Genomic DNA, 17,636 nt, shown 5'->3' with positions numbered 1-17,636 from the left:
GAGTGCTAGAAGATCCACTCTTCAGTGACCTGTCTGGAGGTGAGTAAGCCTGCCTTCCAGTACTGTCTTATGAGTGTGCAAGAATCAGGTTAAAGAAAAAAAATAGACATTTTTATTTCAAAAGTGATATTTACTAATTCTAGCTATATGTTTGCTCCTTTAAAATAACTAATTTACACATAGCGATATTTCGCGCAAAAGTATCTTCCAGACTATAGCTAGCATTTTGTGCTAGCTTTGCAGGTACATCTGTAAGGCCCAATAGCCTCATTCATTTACATATTTGATACAATATTTTTTTGTCATATTTCTCCAAAATTCATCATTCATCCCAGTAAAACCATTACAGGTCATTCATCCCAGGTAAAACCATTACACTTGCAAAAACTCAATAACGTAGACATAATTTACAAATAATCTCAAAGTAATTCCCTATTTCACTGTATTCCCAGTATTACACCATAGAAGTGTTATTGTATGAGTCTAAATAACCTCTTCTGATTGACTGAGGTCTAGAATAATTCTTAAACCTGTTAAGCCTTTTAAGTGGAGTGATAATGTTGACTTTTCTCATTTGTGTAAATTCTGTTTATTTCTCAGTAAGATGTAAACATTGTTCACTGTATTCTACATAACCCATATTATTGTTTCTATTTAATTTCTTCTAGATTTATAAATGCCTGGGAAAAGCAAGATCTGGTTATTTTTCAAAAGATTACATTGGTTCATCAAAATGTAATGTCTGTCAGGAGAAAAGGCTCAATGTATACCAAAACACAGAAACATAAGCAACTTATGGGTCCACTTAAATATAAAGACAAAGTATGAAGAGGCTATGTCAAATACTCGGATAAAGAGTAGAAAACCAGTGCATCAACCTACTCTGCAGCAAATGTTGGATACTTTGGTGACTGCTTTTGTTTTGACAGAACAGTCATGGAAATGATGGTGCAGACATCATATTTAGGAATATTGGATTCCAGCAACTGCAGGACAAAGATATTAGAGAAGAGAAGAGTTCATGATCTACTCTCCTCAGAAAACACTGGCAGTATTTCCTTCACTACAGACTACTGATCAGGATCCACAGAAGCACTCAAGAGCTTAACATTATTTTTTTTATCAACTAAATGGGGCTAAATGTGAAAGCTAAGACCAAGGCCCATACAGGAGAGAATATTGTGAAGATGTTTATCTCCATGTTCGGTGAGTGGCGCACTGACGTGTATGTGCTGCTGCTGCTTTGAGACAGTATTTCTGATATGTGAAGAGGAATGTGGCCGGTTGATATGCCAGATCTGAGATGCTTTGCACACCTTCTTCAGCTGGTGCTTCAGGATGGAATTGAATCACAGGAGTAGTTATGGACATACTGGCAGACTCAAAAAATGGTTTATAGATCTCCACCATTCAGTCGAAGTCCAACAGTGTTAGCTTACCCCAGAACTCACATGATTCAGGCAGAAGAGAACTTCAACACTATCTGCTAGTGATTATGGACTTTACACCTGAACAAACCATGTTGAGTGGGACTTAATTTCAAATGTAGTTGATACACTAAGCCCATTTGAGCAGCTCAATCTTGATATCAGCAAGGCAGGTGCATCTCTGTCATGCAGCTTCCCTGCAGTTGGAGTGCTGACAGAACCCGACTTCAAATCCGATAAAGAAAACAATGCTTGACAGCCTTGAGGAGATTTTCCACAATGACAGAGGAAAAGGGAGCTTGTCCTTGGATGCCTTCTTGATCCTCATTACACAAACAGACCACTGAAAGACAAACTCAAAGAAAGAGTCTGGTTGGATGAAGAAAGACTGAAGGTCAAACCAGCTGAGAGACCTTCATCACCACATGCTGAAGAGAAAACATGAGAGTCAGACTGTGTTTTGAACACTCTGTATGAAAGCCTGCTCTCCTCAGAAGTTCAGTGTGGCGTGCATAAACCTGAAGGAATCACTGAAGATCTCTGGCACTATGTTGCACTGTCTTGAGCCTGTAATGGACAGGAACACGGGTAACCCTTTTGAGTGATACCAACTAAACTGTAGCCACTTTAACACCATGTCTGTCCAGGCCAGAAGGTATTTGGGAACAATATACCTGTATATAGTATATATATCATCCGTTCCCAGTGAGCATATTTTTAGCACTGCTGGGAACATTTATGAAGATGAGGCTCTCATAGAACAAAATGTAGAGGAGCTATGCTTCTTACATTACAACTGACCACTTTTAGACTGGGACCATTAGTCAGCCAAACTGTTCTTTATTCTCAGATGCACAATGTGTGTTAAGTGAATACAACTAATTTGTGGAGTGCCTCTTTTTTACTTACTTTTCTTTGTGACTTCAGCAATAAGTTATGGATGTTTATGACTGAATGAATCACTATTGATGGAAAGTAGATTTAGCTGATTGAAATGTGTGTAAGGGTTAAGAAGTGAAGAGTACTGGATACCAACAGTTATTTTTATTCAGAGTGTGTGAACAACCACTTGACTACCTTCAGTCAGTATCATTCTAAATAAATATGTTTGAGGGGAAAATTGAATTTTGTATATTCTGTCTTGTTTGCTTTGCGGGTTCATCCATTATTAATGGTTGAAGTGATAATTGTTTATTATTGTCAGCATTTAAATAAGAAATCCTTAAAAATTACAACCCTAATAAAAGTTCTAATGTACTTATTATAGTTTATAAGGTAATATATTAGATGATTGTTACATATTTATAATTAAAGGCTGTGATTTCTAATATTTTTGTAAGTGTCTGCAGCTTGTTCTAGTTAAATAAATGTAAAACCAGTAAAGCAGAATCAGTCGGGCCCTACTTTTGTCATGCATGTTCTGTTCCACCAGCAGCTGAGCTGTGGTACAGAGACACCAGCACATCTTAAGGGAGTCTCCCTTCAGTTACATGGTAGCTATCTAAGCAGCTGATAAATTTCACACCATTACACCATCTAAATATCTCACCCAGCTGTCATCACAGAAATTACAAACGTATCTTTAGGTTTCAAATTTGGTGTTGGGTAAATGGCTTACTCAGAGCTGCTGAAATTTGCAACACATATTTATATCTAGATTTATTTATATCATTTCCAACACATATATTTATATCTAGATGCTAATGCATGCTGAGTGTAGTGATCTTGAACGTTCTCCTGTACAAGAGCCTGTCAGGGACAAGACTTATTAACAGATGCTTTAGAAATTAGAGGATTTACAATTAATGGCTGCAGTGCAAGGATATCTGTATATAGAATCAGCTTGTTTTCATCTATTAATGCTACTTAACCATAAATGTCCTTTTCCCTTCACCTTAAGTATATGTGGCATTAGGCTACCAGGAAAGGCACAGGTCTGCTTTTATGAGCATCTACTGACTGCAAAACTAAAAAAAGACTTCTGCTTACATAACAGAGGCTGCTCTCTCTTGTCACCAGAAAAACTTTGGAAAGTGTTCAGGAAAGCCCTTCAATGTTCTCATGTCTAAAACCTTATACTTATTTGCAACTATGTAAATAATGAACAGGTTATATAAATATAATATGCTGAATTATGCTCTTATTTTGCTTTCTGCCATCCGTTGGTCACTAGGTGGCAATATGTGTATCCTTGAAGCAGTTCATTGTTACTTTTCATGTAATGCTGACTGAGCTGGCTGCTGATCTAAAGTGTGAATTTTGTTTTGTAGGTTTTGTGTTGTTTGAGGAGGTTGCACCTGGATAAGGACTATATGGGGGAAATGACAAAACAGCAAAAATATATATCCGCAAGTATAAAATCTGTGAATATGGCGTTTAACCTTTGAGTTTTCAAGCATACATAAAGTTTCGTTCTCAAATTAAGTTTCTTGTCATATGACTAGGAATCTTGGAATATAAAGGGATATAAAGCACTAGTCACCTTCAGTGTTGTGGGTTGGCTCTAGGAGCCGGACAGACCACGCTCTAGCCAGCACGGCCCAGCTACTAGGAGCTGTGTTTGTGAAGACCTGCTGGGTTCTCACCACGTCACACTGTGCTGTTGGAGGACTGCTAATTTTCTTTCCCAAGATTCTGTAACTGCTTAGAAAATTTATGATCATTCATGTGCTATGAACTCATAGAACATACTGTTTGTCCCCATCAGGCGCAAGTGCTGAACAACACCTGCAGTGACACAGTCATTTATTCCAGGTTCAGTTCACCACTGTTCACAGATAATGAAATATTCTGAGGTGTGGGGAAAGGCTATTTACTCAGAGTAAACATTAATTTTTATCCTGCTTTATTGGAGTGGATAGCTGTTTCCATTGTAAAAAAAAAACAAACAAACAAAAAGCTAACAAATGTAATCATTCAGGAAATTACGTATTGGTTTTAAGATGAATGATTTTTCAGCTCATGGTCCCATTGATGTATACATCATAAATAGCTCAGAAAAGATTTTCTATGGTTGCTGTAAAGCAATATGCACAACATAGCACATGTGCTGGCTATGAGTTAAATACAAATATCATGCAGTACTATGATTAATTGATGTGATGGGTTTCCATGACAACCATATCTCAAGGGTTAGCTGGAGTGTGCTAGATCTCTGCTGCTAGCCCTGAGTCTCTGCCCTTCTAGAACATGATGAATAGATTGTCTTTGTCCACAGACAACATGGCAAAAGTAGTTAGGACCAGGCTCCAGTCCACCTAGATTTACCCTGCAGAGCTAGAAAACCTCAGGAGGAAGCGGATGGCCTGCATTTTTAATCTCATGGCATGCACAGACATGGTCTCACTGGGGCTGCCTTCTCAGACCAGTAGATATTAAAAACTTCCTCTATCGACTGAGCTTTCCATTAGTGCTTTGCTTGCTCAAAAGAGCAGTTGTTGAGATCCAACTCTGTAGTTTTTAAACTCTGAGCTACATCTCTTGCACAGCAAAATCTGTACAATTATCCTTTAACAGTGTTGTCTGAGTGCAAGCTAGCAAGTCTCATGTCATAAGGCAGTAAAATTGCCCTAATTCAGTGAGGCTCGGTGGAATTAAAGGCAGTTGCTAGTCTTCTAAAGCCATCATGTTGGCTCGTGAGACCCCACCCTCCTGCTGCAGAGCCGTGCTGCACCTCCCCTTAGCCTCCTCCAGCTCCTGTGGAAGCGTTTGCTGGCCAGAATATAGAGCAAAGGGTCCAGGCAACTGCCCACACTGCAGATGGCCTCAAAGAACTCGTGGGCCGTGTAGAGCATGTTCACGTTCTGGGCTGTTATCTGTCCAACCAATCGCATGAAGACAAGTGTGATGATCATAACATGGTAGGGAGCATACGATGCCAGGAAGACGAGCAGAGCGGCCGTGATGAGAAGTAGAGTTTTTCCAGCTCTCCGGGGGACACGTCCCTGCCCCCTGCCCCTATTAGTCCCCAGCCTTGATGGCATTCTCCACAACACCCTCACCATGCGGGCATACAGGGTGATCATCACCCCAAACGGCAGGAGGAATCCCACAAGCGCCCGGATTATAGAGACACCCATCACGTACATGAATGAGCCATGGATTTGGTCCATGCAGACAGTGGTGTTGTCAGGCCGACGGTGATCAAAGGTCATAAACAAATCAGGGATGGATCCCAACACAAGGAGGAGCCAGGTGAAGACAGAGCAGTGCAGGGCCCTCCTCCCATTCCACCACCGCAGTGAGCTGATTGGATGGACAGTGCCAGTATAGCGATCAAAACTTACCAGAGCCAGGAAGAAGATGCTACCATAGACATTGATATTAAAGATGACCTTCTTAAGCTGGCAGAAGACCTGGAAGCCGGCCGAGTGGGGGAGATGTATGCTGAAGTAAAGCGTAAAAGGTAGCAGAAGGAGCCAGGCAAGGTCACACAGTGCCAAGTTTAGCAGGAACACCGTCCCAGTGGTCCATGGACGGCGACAACAAGTGTAGTTAAGAATGGCTGCCACGTTACCCAGTAGCCCCACTGGTAGGCCAAATCCAAAGAAGACCATCAAGATGGAACAGTACCACTCATCTTCCCTGAACCGACTGCAGAAGGTGGTGTGGTTCATGTGATCCAAAAACAACTCCTCATAGTGCTCTGTGGAGAGAAAAACATGTTTTTAATGTTGCTTGGAGTCTATGCAGTACTAATTAAAAATATCTGAAATATAATGACAGTTCACTATAGATGTCCAACATTTTTCAGATATCCACTTCTGTTTTAATCTTCAATAAAAATGTCCCACTTGTTCATATATTTACTTCCTGTAGTTGGCATAGTTGTTCAGGATTTGTTTACTTAAAAACAGATTTGCACTTTTTTGTTGGCTTTTGTTTTTAAGAACCTTTATTTCTGAGGAATTGAACTCAGGTTCAGCTCACTGCGGTGGTGGAATGGTTGTTCTCTTTTGTCGAAGTATGCTTTAATGACAAAAACAAAAGGCTGTTTCAGCCTCACTGAAGCCTTACTGCATTAGAACAATTTTCTGTATACTGCATTTCTATGCTGCAGCCAAGAATAAAATGCAGTCAAAATTGTAAGATTTACTACCTTCGCACACGTCCACACCTAAAACAAATGTCGATGTTAGATCAACATTAGATGGTAGAGCAAAGGAGCGAGTAAATGAGATTTAAGGTTCTAATATAGTTCAAGGTAATGTTTGTACTGTATCCATTTCACTCTAAGTCTTTCTTTATATGCGTCAGACTGTGAGCAAACGTCGTGTGTGTAGTAGTGCATGTGTGGGGGAAAGCTTACCATACTTGTAGGAGTTATTGATGAGAAGAAGGCTCATGCTGACAGACTGTTGCTCTCTACTCCGTCTCTGTCTACCAACTCCATCCGTCTCATCAGTCAGCACTGTGTGTGCGTGTGTGCATGCGCGTGTGTGTTTGTGGAAGCTTCCCTGGTATATGTGAGCGCAGGTACGAAGAGCAAAGGTGTGTATGTGTGTGTGTGCTCTTGTGCTTCTCACTCACCGCCATCTGTGCTAAACGCCCATCACTATAATCTGTCTTGGTGTTCACCTGTGATCATATATTCCTGTTTTTTCTGGTACTCAGTTCTGTGTATTTTACTCCACACTGGGTTCATCTGAAGCTGTAGGAGTAAAAGATGAATGGATGTTATTTACAAGTGCTGATCTTGTTCAGCACGCAAATGTTTAAGCTCAATTTGCAGACTTGGTGAGTGATGTTGATTAGCAGTTATTATGGAAATTTCCAAGCTTGGAGGTTATATCCACTAGAGGGAGCTGTCTGCTGTGCTTTTATCAAGGAATTTTGGACAGTTCTACTTGTCACATATCTTTTTAAGGAGAGTATGTTTTCATAAATGCATGTTTATACCGCTGTAAAAGCAACGACTTACAGCTCTAAAATCTTGAGATTAAAGTATGTCCTGGTTAGTTTATACTTAAAGATTTTCTTCGTTAGTAGCATGTAGCTGGTTGTAGATCAGCTGGATGGTCATAAATACACACGTTCACTCACTCATTCACACACGTGTCCACAGCACACACTCTATTCAACTTTCTAGCTTCTTCCCTTTTGCACTATTCTCTTTCACATGTGCACACACAATTACACAAACAATCAGTCAGATCTATAGTACGGAAACATACCGTTCACCTCCACCAGAGCCAAGACTTCAAACAACCAAAGCAATTAAAGTTCATTCATGCAACTAAATCCAATTATGAAACCAAGACCATCAACTTACCCAAACTGTGCTCAGCACAGACTAAATGGAAATCCAGGAAGAGTTCTGCTATAAGCATTTAAGACGGTGTACATTTCTATGAACAAATTTTCAGAGATTACAAAATGTTTCAAACTATGGAATTTTGGTTACAAATACTATGTATTGCATACAGTGCTGTGTATTGCTGTATTTGGTAAAATATTACATATTTTTAAAATGATGCATTGATGACTAAAAATAAAGCAGGAAGGGATATCTCATATCTTGGAAATAACGAGTATGTTGTATTTAAGACATACTCACAAATACTGCACCCATGAATGTAATAATAAAAATATGATAAATGAGAGAGTGCAGAGCATAACTGCTGTAGAATGGATTTAAAAGAGACTGGCACTGAAACAGCACAAGCAGAGTCAATAAATATAGATAATTAATAATGATGGTAGCAGCATGCAAGTGGAAATAGGAAAAGTTATGCAGGTCGTTCAGTTTACAATGCAGCCACTCAGCGGTGGCAGTGTTCAAGAACTGGGCCAAGCTGAGAGCTGGCACTTGAAGCCTGGGGCTAATAAGACAGACAATAGACAGTAGATATAATAATAGCAGCGTGTAACTGAGTGAACAGCCTAACAGTTATGCAAATGATCAAGCTCCAATGTAGAGCAAGGTCTGTAGAGAATGCACAAGGTATAGGAGCTCATTCCAGAGCCAGATTGGTTCAGACAAGAATTAGTTGGCGGTGACAGTGTTGTAAAGAGGTGATTGCTAGAAAGGGTGGGGTCTGTGCAGATCTTCCCACACCTGTTTCTGTTTCTGGAGAAGCACAACATCCTGATGGAGGGGATGTGGCAGCCAATGGAACCGGACAGTGGGTAGTCCGTGTACTCCGGTAGAGTAGAACTGGGGTGAGCTAGACTTGGACAGGTAGAGATTTTGGACCCAATGTGAGAAGAACTGTCTTCGTCTCTGCTGAGATTTTTGGTGTAAAGGTTGCAGGTACTGGCCTTCCAGAATTTGAATGGATTAACCATATTCACAACTGGGGCATTCATATCCTAGGAAAGCAGGCAGATGACTATTAATAGATGTTCACTTGTATTTTGAGAATGTTGAGCTGCAGGTTGTTGGGCACAGGCTATGACTATGGCATCACTACCTATGGCCATGACTGTGGAATCACTGGCTCTCTGGTCTGACAGTTATTAGACATTGGTGAGGAGTCTGTAGCTACAGTTGAATGTGTTCAAATGGAGTCCAGGTACAGACATGGAACAGGAGACGTTGTACAGGCAGGCACTGATCACACCTTCAACTGAGCAATTGCCCTGTATGTTACATTCTAAAGGATCCATTAGGGCTTTGTGATAGATTTGAAGTAGGCTGTTGCCAAGCCGGCTGGTCTAGGCTGCATGACCTTGGTGTATTAGGCAAATAAATGGTCTGACTGTGTGGGAGTGATAGCCTGACAGCCACGTGTGCGTGGCTAAGAGGCCATAACGCACAGCCGGTGCAGGCTCACAAGTTTATGAGGTTAACATGCTTGGAGAAACATGCTACTGTTGTAGGTCAGAAAAGAGCAAAAGTATGGAAAATGTCAGTATATTGAAAGTCTTCCAGATTAGGAATAGGATTTATTATGATATTTTTTTTTTTAGATATATCAAGTAGTTTTGCATTTATATTTTACATTATATATAAACCTATGGCAGGTAGATGCTAGAAGATGTATACTTGTCATGTGTCATATGGTCAACCCTGTTTTATGTGCATGTGGATTGCATGGCAAGCATGCATATAAATGTATTGTGCCATATGTGCTTTCTACCGTGTAATGCTACTGTGTAGATTGTGTCCTGAAACAGAGCTTGAATATATTTATGTTGTCATAACAACTGTGTTTTCCTGTCCGTGAGACATCATCAGTGCTGTAGTAGAGAACTGAACTGTGTTGTGCTGAACTCATGCCTCTGTGATTCAGCTTCCTACTGCATTTCTTCACTGATTCTATCACAACACTTGAACTGTCTGAAGTGTTTTTACATTTGCTGTCATGGGACTTTTCACCTCTGATTGCATCTCTTTCTGCCTTATTATTCCTCCCGTTTCAAATGAAATAAGACACTGTGTGGGTCCAAGACAAAAAAGGGAGAAACAATTCATAGATGTTAAAAGAAATGACGTGAAAGGCATTTTGCAAGATAGAAAATAGTTTTGACAGGAAAAAACTACATTGGAAAACATCAGCGTTAGTATCCATAGAGGGCAGAGATATCTATATCTCCACTGTAATGTACTGCAGAACCGTACTGCAATAGTAAAACAAATCTAATAATAATATAAAGAATTTTAGTCATGAGTTCATTAATCATGCCTATTTAAACACCTGTCCTCAGCTTTGAGCAAGGTATTACATAATAGTATGGCTTAAAACGAAAGCTCAATTTTCCTGAAACATTAAGTCAGAGGAGAAATGGAAGGACATGGTTATGGATTCAAAGCAGACGCATTGCAATCTGAATCAATCTCGCTCTCTTAGAGAGAAAGCACGGGAGAGTTTTCCCAGCGATGATTTGATTTTTTGCAATCATTTGATTCTCAAGGGAAGAGACAAGAAAAAGCTTGATAGGTTGTTTGTGTCAGAGCAATCTCTGTGATCATATAAAGTCATCATGAAACCCAAACCACAGATTGACAAACACATTATGAGGCAGTGGTCTAGATCGGAAAAACGCCCCGCCGAGCAATGAATGGTTTATACACTCCAAAACGCATTACTGCAAGGTGAATCATCATTAAAGGGAAATCATAGTGATGTGCTTGAACTGAATGCACAATGAAACTTTCAGCCTCAGGTCTTGGTTTCACTGTTGTCCTTGTTTTTGGACTGCAGGTAACGTTTTGTGACGCATATCGAGGAAGGCCTTCAGTGACACATGCAGTTAGTGCGTTTGCATGGGTGCATAGCATATTTAGCCCTGTCAAGACAAGTAAGACTAAAATAATATTTGCTCACCATGAACCCTTATGTGTGTGCTTTCGGAGAACCCTCCTCCATGTACTCACGGTGGACTCTTCTCTGTGTGTTGTATAATGAACTCCACTCTCTGTGTTGTATAGTGGACCACTCTCTGTGTGTTTACTGTAGACCCCTCTCTGAGTGTTTACTGTAAACCCCTCTCTGTGTGTTTACTGTAGACCCCTCTCTGTGTTGTATAGTGGACCACTCTCTGTGTGTTTACTGTAGACCCCTCTCTGAGGGTTTACTGTAGACCCCTCTCTGTGTTTACTGTAGACCCCTCTCTGAGGGTTTACTGTAGACCCCTCTCTGTGTGTTTACTGTAGACCCCTCTCTGTGTGTTTACTGTAGACCCCTCTCTGAGTGTTTACTGTAAACCCCTCTCTGTGTGTTTACTGTAGACCCCTCTCTGTGTTGTATAGTGGACCACTCTCTGTGTGTTTACTGTAGACCCCTCTCTGAGTGTTTACTGTAAACCCCTCTCTGTGTGTTTACTGTAGACCCCTCTCTGTGTTGTATAGTGGACCACTCTCTGTGTGTTTACTGTAGACCCCTCTCTGAGGGTTTACTGTAGACCCCTCTCTGTGTGTTTACTGTAGACCCCTCTCTGAGGGTTTACTGTAGACCCCTCTCTGTGTGTTTACTGTAGACCCCTCTCTGAGTGTTTACTGTAAACCCCTCTCTGTGTGTTTACTGTAGACCCCTCTCTGTGTTGTATAGTGGACCACTCTCTGTGTGTTTACTGTAGACCCCTCTCTGAGTGTTTACTGTAAACCCCTCTCTGTGTGTTTACTGTAGACCCCTCTCTGTGTTTACTGTAGACCCCTCTCTGTGTGTTTACTGTAGACCCCTCTCTGAGGGTTTACTGTAGACCCCTCTCTGTGTGTTTACTGTAGACCCCTCTCTGAGGGTTTACTGTAGACCCCTCTCTGTGTGTTTACTGTAGACCCCTCTCTGAGTGTTTACTGTAAACCCCTCTCTGTGTGTTTACTGTAGACCCCTCTCTGTGTTGTATAGTGGACCACTCTCTGTGTGTTTACTGTAGACCCCTCTCTGAGTGTTTACTGTAGACCCCTCTCTGTGTTTACTGTAGACCCCTCTCTGTGTGTTTACTGTAGACCCCTCTCTGTGTGTTTACTGTAGACCCCTCTCTGAGTGTTTACTGTAAACCCCTCTCTGTGTGTTTACTGTAGACCCCTCTCTGTGTGTTTACTGTAGACCCCTCTCTGTGTTTACTGTAGACCCCTCTCTGTGTGTTTACTGTAGACCCCTCTCAGTGTGTTTACTGTAGACCCCTCTCTGTGTGTTTACTGTAGACCCCTCTCTGTGTGTTTACTGTAGACCCCTCTCTGTGTGTTTACTGTAAACCCCTCTCTGAGTGTTTACTGTAAACCCCTCTCAGTGTGTTTACTGTAAACCCCTCTCAGTGTGTTTACTGTAGACCCCTCTCTGAGTGTTTACTGTAAACCCCTCTCTGAGTGTTTACTGTAAACCCCTCTCAGTGTGTTTACTGTAAACCCCTCTCTGAGTGTTTACTGTAAACCCCTCTCAGTGTGTTTACTGTAAACCCCTCTCTGTGTGTTTACTGTAGACCCCTCTCTGTGTGTTTACTGTAGACCCCTCTCTGAGTGTTTACTGTAGACCCCTCTCTGAGTGTTTACTGTAAACCCCTCTCTGTTCTAGGCCGCTGCTTGCGATTGAAGATGTTCCGTGAGGACCATGGCTCCTGGATGACAATGTTCTTCAGTACCATCCTCTTCCTCTTCATCTTCTCTCACATTTACAACCTCTTCCTTCTCATGACTGGGGGCATGGGGTAAGGTGAACATGTTTCTGTGTTTTGTTTATTTAGTTTCTGTGTTTCTGTGTTCCCATATTATTCTCCAATTTATATGTGATCAGTTCTGCAATACATTAACATGTCTGAACCATAAAACAGCTGCAATTAAATTCCAGTAAGATAAATATTGCCCAAATGTATTCTCTGTCGTGGCTTGAGGCAGATATTCTACTTCTGTTTTAACATAGAGGTTAGCAGTTAATAGTACTTAATGTCCTAAGAGTTAATATGCTTACTTTTCTGTGAGCTTGGAGTGATTACTCAAAATGGAGCTCTGTCTCAATTCCCTCAGGTTAGTAACGTCTGCAGCAAAACTAGTTACTAATGTCCACAGTCATTTACACTAAGGCAGTGGTGTTTTTTTTTCCCTCCAAGTGATTTCTTAACTGTGGACACTCATCAAAGCAGTTAAAGACTGCAGCAGCCATTTTGGCTCCATATCAGGAAACAAGATGGATGCCCCACTTAGGGCCTGTCTCTTTACCACAGCTATGGTTTCACACTGTTGTTTCCAGTTTCTGAAACTGTAGAGGGACGTATCATTTCTCTCCAAGATTGAGTGTGTTTGTGTGACTGTTATGACCACAATACATCTCCCCAAGGTTACTCTGCATTGACAGAAAACACACCAGTCATTTATGAGCACAAGGCCTGATAGCTGCCCATTGTTGTTCCTCACAGAAAAAACACTTTCAGAACTTTGATGACAGATTTGAAAAAGTCTTTAGTTAGGAGCTGTCACTGGCTGCTCGTTCTTTGTCTGTTTTATAATGTTCCACTTAACTAAGCCTACAACACAAGAAGCAAAAAAGAATAAAACTTAATTAAAGAAAAACACTGTAAAATCAGCACTTAAAATGTGTTTTGCACAATTGAATAGACGTGTTCATCTAGAATGAAGAGGATGGATGTTGAGATTTCCTCTGTGTGATCAGAACCATGGAGTTCTGTTTCCCTTATAACTGGGAACAAACAGATGGATTTTTGATTTTGTAGCATCTTTGTCCACTCTTTTAGTCTGAACAGCAAAAGCCAGTATTGTGGAAAAGTAATTGGATCATTTAGCGGGAATTGTTGGGGACATGCAAGTATGGCTAGCTCATTTCTCACACTCTGAAGCATGACAGTGATATCAATCATAGCCTTTGGCTTTGATTGGGTGAGAGACAGGAAATGCATCATAGCTTATCATTAGTCAATGAAGAATTACCTATGAATGCAGAATTAAATGGATGAGTACACAGTGTTATTTGTCAGACAGCTTGCAAAATTTTTATTTGCTTTACAAACACCAGCTGTACTGATATCTAATTGCTGCTGAAGTTGTTTTATTGTGGTTTAATAAATGTGTGAATAGATTTTGCCCAACTGCCATTTAAACCATTTGTGTTATAGGTCCCCTCTGATGCCCCAAAACAATGAAATTGTTTGGCACTCTTTTCTGCCAGTAGGTGTCACTGTGGCCCAACAGGTGATTGGATCACCTCACAGTGAGAATATCCTATTTAGACTGGTTTCTATTCTGGGCTGCTCCTTCGTTGTCTTGTTCCTTCTCCCTTTCTCTTTCCAGCCCTGTTTCTACCTATTGTGTCACGGTCCCAGGGAGGACTTTTGCTCTGTCATGAGAAATTAGTGTTTACACCTGTGTGGACAGCAGGCACATGGGAAACTCAGCGTGCTTACAGCAGGGGACCAGACAGAGCACAGGAGATGAATGAACAGAGAAGCAGAGAAAAAGTGATGGCAGCTAAAAAAAAAAAAATATTGGCATCATGCCTTCTAAATAAGATTTATTTTAAAAATACATATTTATAATAAAAGGTCACTTTAAAACATTAATAACCATAATTCCATCTCTTTTACTACTAAATCCCACTATAAATGTAACCTTCTCATGATGAAGAGTCCTTAACATGTCCTCTTGTACGTACATGTTGTTCTTTGTGGAGTGTCTAAGAACGGGTCAGTTCTGAGCCCATTTGCCACTATCCCTTTCCACGGTTGTTTAGGATCCCTCTCTCTTGCTATCTGTTTCTTCTCATGAGTCAAATAGAAAGTTAGCAAGTTGCTTGTCCTACCAAAAAAAAAAAAATAAATCTGATTTTGGCACAAAGACAAAAAGGCTGTCTATCAACACAGTCCCAAACCCCTTGAGAGTGAGAGATGGTGAGAGAGAGTAAAAAGCGATAGAGAGAGAAAGCGCTGGCTAGAAAGAAAAGGATGAGAAAAAAAAAAAAAAACGGGCAGTTCTGGGCTAGTGGTAAAAAAAAACAAAAAAACAGCACACACAAGAAGACAGGGAGATGGGGAGTAATAAGGAGCAAAGAGGAGGAACAGTTCCAGTTATAATGATGTAGCAAAATGTTTTAGATGTTTGCGTTTTTTCCCTCTGCAGTATGTGCTGCTGTAGATGTGACTGAGTAAAATCCAACCGAACATTTACGGTGTAGTTGCCATTTCTTCCATGACATAGCAGTACCTCTTGATGACCCCTCTGAGGGTCGCAGGACACGTATTTTCACACCGCGCATTCGTGTTCTTTTATATATTGTTTATCATTCCTATATCATGTCTGTTTCTTTAAAGTTAACTTCTTTTTCTCCCTGAGTGTCTTTCACCACAGTGCTGTGTTGTATTTGTGTTTGCACACGTGTGTGTCATTGTTTAATTTTCACTCTATACATTTGTTTGTCGGAGGGATTGGATGCCCCTCCTTTAAGCTCTCTCTGTGTCTGTCTGTCTATGTCTATGCTTGCTGAATTCTCTCATGGATGAGGTGTAGGGCTGTCTGTCTCACCTGCTGTCTTTCTGCTCAAACAGCATCTGTTGCCTCTCATCTCATCTCATTGATATTCTTTTATTCTCCATGACCTTCCAGTTTGTGGGGGGGGGGACTATTCACCAAACACCCCTCAGCCACTAGCATGGAAATCTGATTTAACCCACAGAAGTGTGAATGCGTCCCTTTTTTAGTGTCAGACTTTGCATGAAGTTAATTTTTATGTTTTATTGACAAAAAGACATAATAAATTGGTTGCTCTCCTTAAACGGCAGCTAGTCACGTTCAGTCACTAAAGAAAAGCCTCTAAAGAAAGCCCAGTTCAGGCCAAGCTCAGTCTAACCTCAGGGTTTAGGTGGAGATAAATAATCCTGGCAAATCCTGACAGATGCTGAAGATGCAGTAATTCTACTGGACTGGCAGCAATGATATTCAGGAAGTTGAATGACTGTGATAGAAATAATGTCCATTTGACTGAAGAGTGAAGCCTGACACCCTGCACATGAGAGATAATGCCAGGGTCTTTAGTGCCCAGCCTGACTAACAACTGAATAACTGATAAGAATGTGTCCAGGCCCGCTGGGTCTGTCACACAGCAGTAATTCTGTCTGGAGTCAGGCCCTGCATGGGCATTCTCTCGGGACAGTAACCCGCACTTGTTGGCTGGTTCTGTCTCCATCCCATTTGTTTGTTCTGTGACTGTCAGATTGGGGGAAGGTGGGTGGAGAGAGGAGGTTCAGAATAGGAGGCACGTCTCGCAGGCTACTTTTTAGTGAGACAAAGAGGGAGGGAGAAAACACTGTGCAGACCATCTCCTTTTCCTTATCATGACATCTTAAAGCGACCATTATGGGCATAAATCATTTGCTAATTAAGCGGTGTTATTTAATTAAGAACGCCCGGTGCATGGCGATCTCATTAATCACGCCCGATTTAGAGCCCCAGAGCATCTACGCCTGGTGGAGAGAGGGATCTGTAGGGAGCCTGCGACACATCTGCAGAGAGGGAGAGAGAGAGAGAGAGAGAGAGAGAGAGAGAGAGAGGAAGACTGACTGGAGAGGATAAAAACGGGGAAGACGGGGAGGGAGGTGGGAGAGAAAGGTTGATTGAGAGGGGTGTGAGGGATGGGCATAAGGAGGCGATAAAGAGGAGGAGGATTTTTAAAAATGCAGGAGAAGAGCAGGTGAGGGAGAGAGTGATTAACAAAGAGAAACAAAGGAACCACCAGGATAGAGAGAGGGGTGGAGGCAGAGGGGTGGAGGCAGAGGGGCATAGAGAGAGGAGTGAGGCAGAGGGGTGGAGGCAGAAGGGCATGGAGGAGGAGTGAGGCCGAGGGGTGGAGGCAGAGGGGCGGAGAGAGAGGGTGGAGGCAGAGAGGCATAGCGAGAGGAGAGAGGCAGAGGGGTGGAGGCAGAGGGGCAGAGCGGACGGAGACAGGGGCAATGGCATATTTTTTCCCCTCTTCAAGGCCAGATAAAAGAGGGGGAAGCAAGGTGATCCATTATAAAACCCACTGCTGCATTATCAGAGATCTCAGTGTGGTTTCAGCCCTGTGGGTTTTTATTAAGCAGGAGGTGCGATTGCAGGTACTAGAGGTGGCAGCACTCTGAGTAGGGGGAGAATGGGGTGGCCACTAGTTTGACTACCTGCACAACCCCACCACAGCAGCACTTTTCTGGTTTTATTTCTGCTTATAAACCTGGTTAAAGTAATACCTTGCCTTTCTATCTTCCAGACAGACTGCATGTACAAATACACACACACTTAGTATCTGGAACTCTAGATAAATGTCAAACTGATTGCAGCAAGGTTGCAGAAGGTGGCATCTGTAAGCTGCAGTGTCAAGACCTCATCGCTGGATCAATACACAGTGAGAGAGAGGGTGAATAAACCATGTTTTGTCTGCAGTTTATCTTCACCCATGCACATGCTGGGGGTGTCGGAGCGGGTCGGACACAGCAGGGTCAGCTGCGCCTTCAGGTTCTGATCTAGAAGCATGTCGACCTTAACCTACAAAACTGAGGACCCTTTTAATGATGGATGTGTTGTACCTATTACAGTCCCAGTGGATGAAACTTCATGTTTAACTTGGTTGTGTTCCAGAACCAGTTGTGCTTATGTGCTTTTAAATAACAATTTTAATAAATAATGCAAATGTATATTTTTTATACTTCTGAACAATCATTGAAATTATGCTACTTTGTGGTATGGCAGCATGCTTCCAGTGCGTTTTCTTAGTGTTTTTGTGTTTTCGAAGACTGATTTTACTGGGACCCAGATTTTTTTTAAAAACACTACTACTGGGGCTAACTAGGCCA

At 41.6% G+C, this 17,636-nt stretch overlaps 2 protein-coding genes across 14 annotated transcripts in view; one reads left to right on the top strand and one right to left on the bottom strand.

The window, feature by feature from the left end:
* Positions 1-17,636, top strand: part of tmem117 (transmembrane protein 117) — a 38,002-nt gene that overhangs the window by 7,078 nt on the left and 13,288 nt on the right. For all 13 annotated transcript variants that reach the window (XM_081712179.1, XM_081712178.1, XM_027001069.3 and 10 more), the window contains one exon: positions 12,383-12,515. In XM_081712179.1, the coding sequence (XP_081568305.1) occupies positions 12,383-12,515 (133 nt within the window). The remainder of the gene's footprint in view (positions 1-12,382; positions 12,516-17,636) is intronic.
* LOC145657457 (P2Y purinoceptor 1-like) lies at positions 2,547-10,551 on the bottom strand. The gene has a single exon (XM_081712187.1). The coding sequence runs from the start codon at positions 6,041-6,043 to the stop codon at positions 5,051-5,053; it is 993 nt and encodes a 330-aa protein (XP_081568313.1). The 5' UTR covers positions 6,044-10,551; the 3' UTR covers positions 2,547-5,050.

This window comes from Electrophorus electricus, chromosome 4 (genome assembly GCF_041902795.1).
Source record: "Electrophorus electricus isolate QZ-2024a chromosome 4, ASM4190279v1, whole genome shotgun sequence".
Classification (NCBI taxonomy): domain Eukaryota; kingdom Metazoa; phylum Chordata; class Actinopteri; order Gymnotiformes; family Gymnotidae; genus Electrophorus; species Electrophorus electricus.
This window is presented reverse-complemented; position numbering and strand designations above follow the sequence as displayed.

Coding starts and splice junctions, on each gene's coding strand:
- LOC145657457 (XM_081712187.1), bottom strand. CDS start 6,043: ATGAACCACACCACCTTCTGCAGTCGGTTCAGGGAAGATGAGTGGTAC.